The sequence below is a fragment of the Emys orbicularis genome, chromosome 2 (genome assembly GCF_028017835.1).
Source record: "Emys orbicularis isolate rEmyOrb1 chromosome 2, rEmyOrb1.hap1, whole genome shotgun sequence".
NCBI lineage: Eukaryota > Metazoa > Chordata > Testudines > Emydidae > Emys > Emys orbicularis.
The window spans coordinates 135,945,588-135,960,251 of record NC_088684.1 but is presented as its reverse complement, the minus strand read 5'-3'; the positions used below and the strand labels follow the sequence as shown (position 1 = coordinate 135,960,251).

At 47.3% G+C, this 14,664-nt stretch overlaps 1 protein-coding gene across 1 annotated transcript in view; it reads left to right on the top strand.

Annotated features, from left to right (window-relative positions):
- PEBP4 (phosphatidylethanolamine binding protein 4) overlaps positions 1-14,664 on the top strand; it is a 196,954-nt gene that overhangs the window by 164,824 nt on the left and 17,466 nt on the right. The window contains exons 4-5 of the mRNA XM_065400045.1: positions 2,226-2,271; positions 7,889-8,005. Of these exons, the coding sequence (XP_065256117.1) occupies positions 2,226-2,271; positions 7,889-8,005 (163 nt within the window). The remainder of the gene's footprint in view (positions 1-2,225; positions 2,272-7,888; positions 8,006-14,664) is intronic.

The following is a 14,664-nucleotide window of genomic DNA, read 5'->3' as shown; positions in this document are numbered from 1 at the left end:
ATCACCAAATGACTCAATGAAGATCTGGCTTCTATTATTTTTGGAAAGGGTGAAGCTTGATCCAGCAATTCTGGGAGTCAGATGCATTCTATCTGCAGTTATCTGATGCTCCTTTAATTGCTAATTAATTACTGCTAGGGCAGGTCAAGACTAAGGAGCACTGGCAGAGCTGGGTGCGTGTGGGCAGGCAGGACTGGAATAACGGGGGCTGTTCCAGATGAGTATTCATACACATTGGCAGAGCTGGGTAGGAGGCATAGGACTAGAATAGCAGTGGGTATTACGGTTCCAAACTGGGGTGCACTGGCAGAGCTGAGTGGGGGATTAGTCGGGGGTGCTGCAGGTCAGGAGTAAGGTGCATCCCATCGGCAGACCTGTCGAGGGATGTTTGCACGGCATTGGCTTGTGCTACGCTTGGCTCTCCCCATCTGCTAGTGCTGTTTGCTGATTTGCAGCATGTGATTTCTGCCCAACTGTATTTTGTTCTCAACAAAACCTTATTAGAATTCTCCATAAGTGCAGCAGCAGGAGGAGGTGAGAGAGAGAATGTGATTGGGTGGTAAAATCAAGGCAAGCTAGGGCATTGAATTGTGCCGGGCTTGACACCATAACTAAATTGTCCTAGGCTCTCTCGCAAGGTTTGTGAAATGCTCATTCTTGACTGTCCCAGGATATAACCACAGGCATCGCATCACACAGGATGCACAAGGGCTTGCATCACAGCTTTCCATTTCAGTTACCCGGGACCTGCCTGCATCCCCTAACCATGCTAAAGTTTTAGACAAGGTTTTTGCAAAGGCCGCAAACACAGTATAGCTCCATTCTAGTCTACAAATGAGAACAGCATGGGGGTGGAGGGGCAGCATGCTGTAGGCTGGTCCCCGGACGTTCCTGGTGGGGAGTGTAAAGCACATATTGCCTTAGGGAATCAAAGAGTGAGGAAGTGACAGGGAGATCTTCTCTGGATCCATCAGGGGAAGAAAATCAAAGTGTCTTGGGCTGGGAATTGCTTTGGGAAGCTCCAAAGCTTTTTGGTGAATCTGCATCTATTCTTAATTCACCCATAGTGGGCTGGTGATTAGAATACAGCAGGCCAGATTCCCAGATGGTGTAAATCAGCATGGCCTCATTGTCTTCAATAGGCCAGAACCTCAGATGGTGTAAATTGGCAGGGCTTCATTGACTTAAATGGGAGCATGACAGTTTACACCAGCTGAGGATCTGGCTCCGCAGCTGTAAATTGCACCTGTCAGGTTTTGTAGGCATCTCTGATTCCTTACCTTCGTTCTCGACACTCCAGCCTATGTGCTTTCCAAAGACACTGTGACCTTCCTGCCATCACAGGGATATTAATTAGCCCTTGCCTGAATACCTGTGCACAGGATGGTGTCGGGGCTTTTAGAGAGAGCTTTTGTAGCCTTCCCAGCATCCCGTGGCCCAGATAACAGGTCCAATGTGATCCGTCTGACAGTCCCTGTTTGCTGGCTTCAAGAGCACAGTGACAGCACAGCCTGTGATTCAGGGGAACTCTACAATGCATTGGCTGTGGTGCACAAAGTCACTGACACTTTTAAAATACAAATTAACAAGCAAAATATAGGCCCCGGCACATTCTCTCCCCACCCTTCCCCGCTTGCCCAGGGAAAGGAATGACACCTGTCAGGAGAGGTTTGGAGAAGGTGAAGATGAAGGAAACAAACTCAGTTCAGGAAACTTTCCAGCTAAACTCAAGCGAGGCACTGTCCGGGGGGTGCTCCATGCTGAGAGGCAGCACCGCGAGTGAGGCTGCAGCAGGCTGTATTGTGCTAACATTAAACGCCCAGGGGCAGGTTCCCCAAGGTACCAATGGCACTTACTGACTTTCAGTGGGAGCTGGGCACCTCACTGCCCCTTGTGCCTTTGAAACCCTCCCCCTGGATGGGTAAGTCTGACAGTGGCTGGGGCCCTGCTTCCTGTCTCAAAACTTGCTTCCTTTATGGTCACCCCCACCCCCATCCCCACCTGTTTGGCTCATCCACCTGCTGTCTCTCCTCAGAACCCAGACTGTGAGCTCTGTGGGGCAGGGACTGTCTTTTTATTGACCGTCTGTACAGTGCCTAGCACAGCGGGGGCCTGATCCTTGACTGGTGTCCCTAGGCCCTGCGGCAATGCAAATAATTAGGTCCGGTGAGTGACTGCATATTCTGGTGTCCTGTGCGTTAACCGAATCCTTTCTGTCATTGCAGGGCACAGACCTGCGGGCTGGAAAACTGAAAGGCCACGTGCTAACAGGTAAGCTGGGGCTGCACCAACCCGACCCGTCTGACTGTCCCAAGACCTCTGGCCCATGTTACTAAACTTCTGTCAGCACGGCGTGCAAAGGGATGGCTTAGGGTCACTGACTTCCACTGCCATTGGGAGAGCTGGGCTCCAGTTCATTTGTGATCTCTTTCTTCCTGGGTCTAAGAGGATGGGGAGGGCAGCAAGCTCAGTGCCTGGGTTTTGCTTAACCAGGGAAGCTTCTGATGGGTCCAAAGGGAATTCTGTGCGACCCTCCCTGGCTGTGAGGGAGGCAGCTGCCACCTATCACCGCAGTATCTGGGTGCCGTACTAAGGCACTCACCAACAGGAGTAAGAGCATCAGGATCTGGGCCCCAATCAGAGGCCATTAGTCTATCAACACGGATGGTGTCAGATCGCAACTGCAGGTAGCAGTGGCCTTTGCAGATCCCCCGCTTCGGAATTTCGGAATCACATTCCACTTCAAGGGGAAAAGAGGTTTGCAAAGAACATTTAAAATAACCCCCCTGCGCACACATTTTGATTTGCATTCAGTAAACACATGGAAAGATGTAAATAGCAAGGGATTCCCCCAGCTGCAGGCTTTCAGAGCACCGACAGCCTTGGCCTCAGCACCGGAAATGCAGCGAGGAGGAACTGTTTCACATTCTAACCAGACAACAGGTTTCTCTTTGATATCGATCTCTTGTTTAGCTGATACAGGAAAATGAGGAGGTGTTTAAAGCATTGCAAACTTTTTCAACCCCAGAGCAAGCCAGCTGAAGCACCCCCCACTGTCCTCCACCTCCTCCCCCGCCCGGCTTCTTAGATTATTCACTGTAGGTGGAATGTCCCCAAATCTCTCTCTCTTAATTTGTGCCTGAGCTACAAATGGTGCAAACTAACAAGCAGCTGTAATTAGCCCCCTGATTCGTCTCTCTGATGAGACCTTCACTGCCAGCCTCTTGCTTGCACGACACGGAACAGGCTTCCAAGAGAGGTTGTGGAATCCCCGTCATTGGGAGTTTTAAGAACAGATTGGACAAACACCTGTTAGGGATGGTCTAGATTTACTTGGTCCTGCCTCAGCACAGGGGGCTGGATTTGATGACTTCTCAAGGTCCTTTCTAGCCTGACATTTCTATGATTCTAAGTAGCAGACATCTCTTCCACCTGGCAAGGAGCAGGCTGGATTCTACCAGGGTGGAGGGAGTAGAACACATGGGGCCTGCTTCTCTTTGTACGTTGTGTAGTCATTTACACCAGCGTAGAGTACAGCAAGGGTGTAAGTCACCACCAATCTGACTTAGTAACACTACACCAACGACTGCCTAAGGTGCAGGGCAGCAGAGAATACAAGCCATGGCCTTTCCATGAATGAGATTTCTCTCTGGGTGCTGTCTGAACAAGGAGTCCCTTAAAATCAATTATCCTTAATAGTTTATTTTAAAGCCCCAGTATTTCCCATCTCTGCAACCAATTCCATACCTTGCATTGCTCTTTTGGGAGTTAAGATCATAAGGAAATGACAATCCGCCACACGCAGGCTGGGAGATGCAACGACACTTTATTACACACCTGGACAGCAGCAGAGAAATGTTTAACAGTAAACTGGCTGAAATAGAACTCATCCAGAGGAGCAAATGGTGTTAAAATACCCAGTCAGTGGAAGAAATCCAGTCCACTTAAAGCAAACACAGGAGCTGTTTGGAAGAAGGTGGGCCCCAGTGGTTTCTTTATAGGCAGATGGTATATGGGAACGAGGACTTGCAATGCAAAATGGGCCACATTCAACCCTGGGGTAGCTTGATTAATTCGAATGATGTTACAGCAGGGAGGAATTTGGCCCAATAAGTCTCTGGTTAAAGGGATATTGTCTAGTAGCTATGGGGTAGTTTGAAAAAGAGATTTTCCAAAAGCTGCTGTGGATAGCAGTGTGTTTGATTATTTCTTTAGAAAATACCATTACCGTCTTTTCTTATTTCAACCTTCCACTGAGGTATTGGGAACCCCAACCTGGCAGCTGCTGGCTAGTGCAGCAAGGACCAGAGAGTGAAGGTAACTAGAAAGGCAAGGTCCGATTTTCAGCAGCCAACTGCTCCCCTTGTGACACTTCCAGCCAGACTATCCAAAGTGCTCAGCACCCAATGTTCTGAGCTCTTGTGAAAATCTGACCCTGACGGTGGGTGCTGAAAACCCTGACTGTGAAGGGTGCTGCCTTGCAAAGCAGGAGTAAGTCAATACCACTGCACCCCCATAGCCAGAGTTTGCAGGGTCAGGCCCAAAGTTAAACTGACTGGCTTTGTCTCACTTCCTAAGCAGAGCGAAATGCAGAAAGCGACTTAGCAGCATCAACAGTGGTGAGAAGTAAAGGAGATCCTTTGTTTTTAATTTTTTCTAATGCTCTGAGGAGGTGGCCGTGGTGGCTTTCTCTTGCTCAGATGACTTAATTTGATCAGGTCCTGGAGGAATTTCCACCTTTCGTCCCTTCGCGTTACATCCTCCTTTCCTGAAACAAATATGAAATGCTCCTTTCAGCCAAGTTTAGAGTTTAACAGTTATGGAACATCTGCGTACATAATCACTTTGCATGTCATTAGACTCCCTTTGGTGACACATGCTCTATACCTGCAGGTTTCCTGTAGTACAAAGGCCTGAGCTAGATCATTGGATCCAAACCTCCCTGAACTCTGGGCAAGTTTGGACAGGGCCCCAGATCCAATATTTGTAGCTAAGACTCTTCTCTAGCAAGGAGATGAGATTTTTCCACACAGGATCAGGTTACAATTATATCACACTTCCTCCTACCAAAACCACAATAGGTTGCTTGAAGGTAGAGCTGGTCAGGAATTTTTCCCTGAATCGGTTTTTGGTCAAAAATGCCGATTTGTCAAAATTGAAACTTCATGAACCGGGTTCCGATTGGATTAATCTCCCAACTCGAAAAAAAGTTGAAAAAAGGAATTTTTGGAACTGTTAAAACATCTTGCACTGACATTTTCAAAACAAAAAAAATCAAATTTCTGATTTGAAATGACTTTGTTTCCAAACCGAATCTAATTGAACTAAAAAAAGGGAATCAAAATCAAATCAAAACCAAATGTTTCAAAATTATCAAAACAAAGTTCCCATTGACCCAAACTGGAAAAAAATGTTGGCGCATGAATCTTTTTGAGAGTTCATCTTTTTGCCCCAATTTGAGATAGGGAAAAAGTTTTGAACCTGAAATATTTGAGGGATGGGAAAACCGTTTCCCACACAGCTGTACTGGAGGGAACATCAGCGATGACAATAAAAAGCTGGCCAAGTGTGCGGTGGTGTACATGGACACAGGGCGATGTTCCTGCCTGAACCCAACTGAGCAATCAGCTAATGCCCTGATGTATGAGAACAGGGTGTGAGGCTGCTTCTCTGCTGGAAAACTAGAATTCAAGCCATTCAGTCTATGCAGCCCTTCAAAAAAAGAACTAGATAAGTTCATGGAGGATAGGTCCATCAATGGCTATTAGCCGGGATGAGCAGGGATGGTATCCCTAGACTGTGTCTGTCAGAAGCTTGGAATGGGCGACAGGGGATGGATCACTTGATCATTACCTGTTCTGTTCATTCCCTCTGGGGCACCTGGCATTGGCCACTGTTGGAAGACAGGATACTGGGCAAGATGGACCTTTGGTCTGACCCAGTATGGCCGTTCTTATGTTGTGCCATTCCCCTGCTTTTTCAGGAGTTGCCCTGCCTTGCTTAGCAAACAATCCCACGCAGTGCTAAGTGTGGCCTACTGATTGGGAGAGCAGCGTGTTTTATTAAAAATACAAGCTAATATTTAACAACATGTGGGAGGGGCACCGGGGTAGCATATAAATCACCATCATGTTAGGAGGAAACCTCGATTTTTGTGGAACAGGGGATTTGATGGTGGTGTTTTCATAGCCATCAGCAGCTGGCCTGTCGGATGACCCAGCTCCTGCAGCTGGATTTCAAGAGAAGAAAGCAGGCATAGTCCCCTAACTTGTCTGCTTGTTTCTCACATCTTGGCTGGCCTTCTCTGATACCTTTAATCCAACTCGGCCTGTGGGTGTTAGTCATTTTTTGTGTTACGGTATTACCTAGGGACCCCATTGTGCTAGGCATTATGTAAAAGCATAATAAGCGACAGTTTCTGCCCAAAGGAGTCTACAGTCTAAACAGACAAAAGTCCCCAACTTGACTGTAAAACTTTCCTTTCCCTCTGAGGTTTGGTGTATGAGGATTTCAAAATGTTGACTGTTCCTTGCACTATCCTGCCTCTGTCTGTAGAATCAAAACCCTGATCACTGCAGGAGAATCTGTAGGATACTCGGGTCCAACAAAGAAATAGTTGAAAAGAGTGAGAGTTAAGGTTTGTTGTGCAGAGAGTAAGAGATTAGAATTTACCGGGGGCCATAGGGATTCACAGCATTCCACACTGTACAGATTCAAACGTGGCTCCTGACCCAGGGAGTTTACAATCAAACACAGGCAGGATGAGGTCAGACTAGATGATCACACTGGTCCCTTCTGGCCCTTGCAATCTATGAGAGGATGGGGCAAGAGAGCAGAGGTGAGAAGCAGGATCATGGGACAGAGGAGGCTGCTCTGGGGAGTAGTGGGCAGCGTAGAAGAATATGCACAGATGGGGATGGGGATGGGGATGGGGATGGAGAGCAGGCGGGCTGGGAGCCAAAATGTGGGGTTAGGGCAAGACTGTGTGCAGGTGAGGAGCTTGAATGTGGTGCCTTCAGGGGCAGGGGAAGGAGTTTGAGGGGATACAGGGAGGTCTGGGCAGAGGCAGTCCAGGCACTAGGCGCAGGCAGAGTGCTCTAGAGCTTTGGAGCTAGGGCGGGGGCTGGAGAAGCAGGTGGGGTCGAATGGGAGGTTGTTTCATTGGAGGGGAAACAAGAATGTGCTTGCAAGCAGATGGCAAGGGGCCAGATGGGTGGAAGATAAGAGAATGGGAGGGGCTGGGAGAAGGAAGGCGGGAGGGGAGAGGATGGGGCACAGGGGACACATACGATGTGTCTTGGCAGGGAGACACCTGAGATTGTACTGAATTTCTTCAGCTCTCTTTGTAACAACATGCTCACCTGAAAACCCCAGCAGGGTGGTAACTGCCCTGCCCCCCCTCCATACTAACCCTGGGCCCTGGGGCTGGGCCTCAAAGCCTTGCTTGGCTCATGGCTGTGGAGAAATAGAGTAGCCCTGTCCTCTTCTCTAATGTCAGAGCCATTTTGATGCGTGCAGTGCTGCGCTGGGTCCCTTTGCATAGGCCTGCAGAGTCCATTCGCGCTGAGCGGCGCCAAGCACTCGCCTCCAAGGAGCTCCCTGAGCTCCTGGACAAGGCAGGGGGAAGCCGCAAAAACGGCTCGAAGCTGCAGCCTGGGATCAATAGTGCAACAGCTCATGCAAAGCACAGGGATAGGGCGGAATACAGTCCCTGGCTGCGAAGTTACTGGAAGCGAGGAGCAAAGAGGGTAATGGAGTGTGGGGAGATTTTTTTCCCTTGAAAATGCCCACTACAAATAAATTGTACCATACACACCTGGGGTATGTGATTATGGGGATGGAATTTGGGCCAGGCACTAGCCTCATCCACTGTGTTTTCTCTGTGCAGACTACGGCCGCCCCACACCTCCATCCCAGAGCGGGTACCATCGCTACCAGTTCCGTCTGTACGAGCAGCCGGCTCACGAGGCCATATCTCTAAGTCCAGAGGAAGAGGCATCTTTGGGTAAGAGATGACCCACGTTCTCTGTGTGCTGCTGAGCTTGCAGTCTCTGTCTGTCTCTCTCTTAGCACAGCTAACATCTGAAGGGAATGATAATTTCATCAGCTCTCTGCACATTTGTTATTTCACCATCTCCCAGCTCAGCGCAGTCAGGTTTTCAAGTCGGGAAGCACCCGAGGACCCCAATAGAAAATACCCCTCGGTAGAGGCATAGCTATGTACTGCAGAACAAAGAGGGACTCTTGGTACAATCTGCGTGGGTGCCATCAATAGGAAAGCACCAGTGCTGGCTGGGTGGGGGCGGCAGCAGTTGCCCAATAGGAAAACAAAAGGCGCTTGAGCAAGTTTGGGGGAAGGGCAAAAATTAGGGTCACTCCAAGTGGCAAAACCCCACCTTGCACTTACCCCATCGGCTTCAGCGGGTCGCTCCTCATTTATACCAGTGAGAGGGGAATCCGCCCGCACGCAAAGCAAAAGACATTAGAGCTCATAGGGGCAGTAGAGAAGCAGAAGATTCTACGCTTGCCTGGATTCCTATTTGTACCGGCACTAGACACATATTTTCTTGCTGTCCAGGTTTCTAACATGATTCCCCTGGTGAATGTGGATGGCTACAACGAGGCTTGGCAGAATGCGATTTTTTAAAATAATTTCGGGGGATAATATCGCTGTTCATTTTGAAGCTTTTTTTTACTTTTATCTATTTAAATTTTCACAATTGCCTAAAATTATGGAGGGAGGGCATCAGACAATAATTATTTAATGACAGAAGATGTTGAGATTCAAAAACAGAACACATTATCACAATTAAAATACAAATTGTCACCATCACGTCAAAATATACAAAGTAAATGTCCTTAAATCAACCTATAATAAATTCTTAAGCAGCATTTTTCTTTCAATATTGATTTTCACCGATGGAAATATTTTTGTCAGTTTGTGTGTGCGCAGTGAAATAGATGTTTACCAATATTTATCAATGAAAATCTAATCCTTCCAAGCCTAGATATGAGAGACCCCTTTTTATATCTGTGAAGTGTATTGTGTCCCTTCTTGACCCTATAAACATCTGATTTGGACAACAATGATGAGGTAGTTTGCATGCTGTGGAGCTGGGCGAATAACGGATGTTTTAGTTTGAGGGCAATTACAAAAAGTCCCCAAAAAAATTAATTTGGGATCAGACCAAAAATGGACATTTTTGGTGAAATCAAAAAGTCAACAAAAAATTTTTTGAGTAAAACAAAATGAAACAACATTTTGATTTTGTCAAAACAAAACATTTTGTTTGACCTGAAATGTTTCGCTTAGTTTTTGAGCATTTTTAAACATATTTGAATTTTTTAAATTAAAAGCTATGAAAATTTTGAAATGAAAAGTCATTTTGAACCAAAAAATGAGAATGTTTCTTTTAGAAAATGTCAGAATGAACTGGTTAGATTTTTTTCTGATTTTTCCCCTCAGGTTTCATTTCTAAACAAACAATTCAGCGAAACGTTTATGTCACCAGATCTGCATTTTTCACTGAAAAAAAATTGTGTGCAAACCATTTTGCCCAGCTCTAACTCACAGTCCCCTCCCATCTGGCAAAATTCACTCATGGTCAGGGCCGCCCGGGGGGGGGGGGGGGAAGTGGGGCAATTTGCCCCAGGCCCCTGGCCCCGGAGGATATAGTATTCTATAATATTGCAACTTTTTTTTATGGAAGGGGCCCCCGAAATTGCTTTTCCCCCAGGCCCCCTGAATCCTCTGGGCGGCCCTGCTCATGGTATAAGTGAGTGCGACTCCAGTGATTTCAGTGAGCTGAATTAGATCCCCAGAGTAAGGGACAGAATTGATTGATCTACCTTCTCCCCTGGTGTAACATCATTAACTTCAAATGAGTTACAGCAGGGAAGAATTTGGCCTATCATGTCACATTTCCCCTGCTCACAGGAAACATGCTTCTCCAAACACCATGATTTTGGTTCTGATCACTGTGCAGAGATTGGGGGGGCGGGGGGAGGGGGCGTGTTTTTTTGGTTTGAATATTGCCAGGTTCTGGACTAACCCCACAGACTCAATGTGTACAGACACGCTGAAGGTGCTTGGTCATGTATCCTATTGCTTGCTGCAATGTGTGTAGTTAAATAAGAAAACAGCAGTGTTAGATAATTCACCTGTGCTGGTGCACAGAAAAGGGCTGGCAAACTTTGTGGAGTCAGGAATCGTCTTTTTAAGAGAACAGGAGAGAAAAGTTCATGTAATACTTTATTACTGTTTTATTTACTTAGCCCCAACAACATACTACAAACACAGCCCTGTCCAAGCAGCTTGCGGTCTAGTTCTGGCACAGATGTACTAGACACAGATAACACACCATGCAATGATATATGAGGTGGAGAAATTTTCCCAAGGTCATTGCTGGGATAATCCTCATTCCTAGTACTTCTGTGGTGGGTTGCATCCAAGGATCTCAAAGCACTTTGCAAAAAGTCACACTTTAGTCTCAAACCCACAGGCAGAAGCAGATGGGGAAACTGATGAACAGAGAGGTGGAGCCCAGGGTCAGAGCAAGTCTGTGGGAGAGCCACTGAGAGAACCCGGGAGTCCTGACTCCCAGTGCCATGCCTTAATCACAGGATCATCTTCCCTTGCCTCCTCCTCTGTGGATGAAGCCTGTTTTGGGGATGAATTCATAGGGAGAGTGGGAGGTCACAGGAAGAGGGAGATGCAGAAAAACGCATGGGAATAGGAGCACAAAAAGGAGGAAGAGCGCACTTAGGAGGGCCTGGAGTGAAGGGAGTGAGAGGGTCAGTGGAAATTAATGGGAGGATTGGTGTAAATGGAGTAGGAGGAGAGCATGGTTGTAGACTCAACTTTGTTCTTACCGAAGCTGCCAGGGTTAGAAACATGAGGGTCAATGAGGGAAGAAAAGCAGAGCTGACACAGAGAAGGAGCAGAGTGGAGGCAGGGCCAATATGATGTGAAGAAATCCCACTGTGGAGCAGGCATTTCCTTAGAAACCCTCCATGGATGGAGCACATGCAGGATGAGGGGCTATAAAGCACTCTCATCCCCTTACCTCCACAGTGCCGGGGGGCCGGGCAGCGGGTCACGAGAACTATAAATACAGCCAGGACCATTATTATTATTTATTTGTATTGCCTCAGTGCCGCAGAGCCCCCGTCCTGGACATTGTGCTAGGCACTATGCAAACACAGGACAAAGCCAGTTCCTGCCCCAAAGAGCTTTACAATCGCAATACAAGACAAGAGACAACAAATGGAGACAGACAGATAGATGGGGAGTACAAGGAAACAATGAGACGATATTGGTCAGCGTGAGGAGCAGAGGTCTCATCCAGCGGCCTAACCATTGTCATGTTTTTTGTAGAGGAGAGTTTTAAGGGGGGATTTGAAGGAGGTTGATGAGGTACCTTGGTGGATGTTTATGGAGAGAACAAAAGATAGCAGGGTGATGGACAGAAATCCACTGAACCAACAGTCAAAGGGGGGATACGGCATGCTCTGGAGGAGGAGGGCTCTCTGTGTGGGGCAGACAGCAGCCCTAATAATGTGTGCATCCTATGATACCGGTATGTTCCCCCATTCCCTCCACCCCACCCTGACCAGACTTGTTTGTCTCGTGCACCTGTTAGGGCTTCTCTTGTAGGCTATATGCTCTTTGGAGCAGGGCAGTGGAGTGGAGAAAGCCAATGTTGGAGCAGGGCTTTCCCCAAAGATTTGTGTTTATGGTATGTTTGTACAGCACCTCACACAATGGGGCCTGACCTGATGTTTCTGCAGTGAGACAGATCCCAGCAAGATCCTAGTTCTACCTCGGGAGGCCCAGCGTCATGCAGGTGCCTTCAAAGGGGTCCCTAAAAGGAGCAGGGCTGGTGTACCTTTTGGGATGAGGCTCAAGGAGCCACTGTTGAGAGCTGTAAAAAACCACCCAACCGGCCAGCTCTAAACCACTTGGGTAGCGGAATCCAAGATGGGGAGAGGTCTCAAGGGCTGTGAAATGCTGACAAATCCTTGCTGGCACGTCCCCAAGCTCAAGCAGTTTCGTCAGCGACACCTCCAGGCTATTATGCATATCAGGTGGCGAGATAAACATCAGGAATAATGAGATTTGGCAATGGAGTTGCACAAACAGCCCCGAAACATTGCTCATAAACTCCCTGTCCCACCAGGCCGGGCACGTCCTCCACATGGAGGGATGACCAGGGTCCCAAAGCAAACTGCTGCATCACGAACTTTTCACAGGCAGGAGATTAAGAGACAGGCAGAGGGAAAGCTGCAGGGACGCCCTGCAAGGTGGCCTCACCCCTGGTGACATACGGGAAGCGCTGGCAACAAACAAAATCCACGTGCAGAGCCAGAGCCACGTCTGGCTCAGAAAGTTCTGCAAAACAAGTGCCTTGCAAACAATGAGAGAATAGGGGTCAGGTGCATCTAGCAAATGATACTGTGCTTCCCTGCCCTACCCATGCAATTAGTTTTGTTATTATTTATTATTTGTATTAGGCACCTAGGTGTCCCAGCCATGGACCAGGATGCACTAGGTGTTGCACAAACACAGAAACAAAAAGATGGGTGCTGCCCCCAAAGAGTTTACATTGAGCATTGGCCTGCTAAACCCAGGGTTGTGAGTTCAATCCTTGAGGGGGCCACTTAGGGGTCTGGGGCAAAAATCTGTCAGGGACAGTACTTGGTCCTGCTGTGAAGGCAGGGGACTGGACTCGATGACCTTTCAAAGTCCCTTCCACTTCTATGAGATAGGTATATCTCCATATAATAATAATAATGTACATGGAATGAGCCTCTTCAGCCTCCTTGGGCCTTGGCTACAGGGGGGAAGTTTACAAATCCTCCCCACCAAATGATGGGGAGAGGGGCATAAAAGCACCTAGATCAATCAGATTAGTAATTCTCAACCCTTGTAATACTGTAATTCCCTAGTTTCAACACGGCCTATGAGCTCACAGAAGTTCTTGTTAACACGAAGAAGTGCATGAATGCACCTAGCATTCAGCACACAGTCTGTAGCTATGCGTAGCTGCAACATTCTGATCCAATGATCTCCTGTGCTTCAGGGGTGACTGGATCCAGTATTTTGGATCGGCCCTTAAAGACCCTGTTGCCAGCTGCAAAGTTCACACCTTGACCCAGTTCTGAATTTTCCCAGAATCTGAGGGCCAGATCTGCAAGTGGTTGGTAAATCAGGGTAGCACTAATGAAGTCAGCAGGGCTACTCCAATGTACATCAGTCATGGAGCTGACCTTTGTGAGATAATTAGACTCTGGTGGGGTTGCTTCAGGGCCATCTTTATCAGTGGTAAATGCTATTGGTGTTCCTCATAGTATGGAAGTCTTTAATTTTGAACATTACATCAGAGGTGCTTATAAAAATAATGTTTTATCATGTTTTCAATAGAAGCTGTTACAGCGAAGCCAGAACTACAAGCATATTAAATGTAGAATCCATTGCGGAAAAAATCAATTAATAGCATATCATTGACTAACTTATTTAACAAATGGCTATATTAACCAATATCTCATATCCTGGATTAAGCTATAAAGCAATAGGCAGGCACAGTAGTCTAAAAGAAAGCTAATTTATTAAAGCAAACAATTCAAAAATACCCAATTGAGTTTGCCCATATCTAGCCAGCATCTTAAATCCATCCCAGATACATGCACTCCTGGACAACAGGTTGGCCTGGATATGAGTCTTTGCTTATAAACTCCCATGTTGTACCAGCAAGGAAGAATCCAGTTCACTCTGTAGATATATTTACAATGGATAGCTCTGATATGCTCATCTATCTATCTATCTATCTATCACCATACATACCCATCTATTTATCTGTCTTATATCATATCTTACATGGCCCCGTTCGCCTTAGTATATAAATCCATGGAACACCCCAATCCATCTGAATGAAGGTTACTCCGAGACTTTGTTCCGATATATTAATATATACAAAGTATTTTGGCTTAAACCATACTGGAAAACACACAGACATTTCTGTCACTAAGGCTTTGTCTTCACTACCCGCCGATCCGGCGGGTAGCAATCGGTTTTTCGGGGATCGACTTACCGCGTCTAGTGAAGACGCGGTAAAATCGATCCCTGATCGCTCTGCCGTCGACTCCGGAAATCCACCTCGGCAGGAGGCGGCAGCGGAGGCGGCGGCAGCGCGGCAGCGGTCGACTTTCCCGCGTCCTCACCGCTAGGTAAGCCGACCTAAAATACGCAACTTCAGCTACGGTATTCACGTAGCTGAAGTTGCGTATCTTAGGTCGGACCCCCGCTGCAGTGTAGACCTAGCCTACGAGAGATGGGCTCAGGTCACAAAATTGAGAACCAGATCTAGGGTTTTCAGCCCACCTCAGGATTTTGGTGGGTTGGGAAGGTTCCTGTGTTGAGTTAAGGGCTTGCGTGATCAGCTGTGAAATCTGGATTTGGACCAGGGCAGGTTTGGATGCAGGGTTTTGGTTCTGGATCATGCTAGTCACTCCACACACCAAACCTCTTCTAAAGGCTCGGAGCGGGAGTTATTTTGCATACCCCAGCCAGCATTGTCTGGAGGAGACAGAAGATGCACAGAATCTTTGCAAGTAATTAAACATAATCATCCTGGATCCTCTCTAATTAACAAAGAGGAAAGCTTG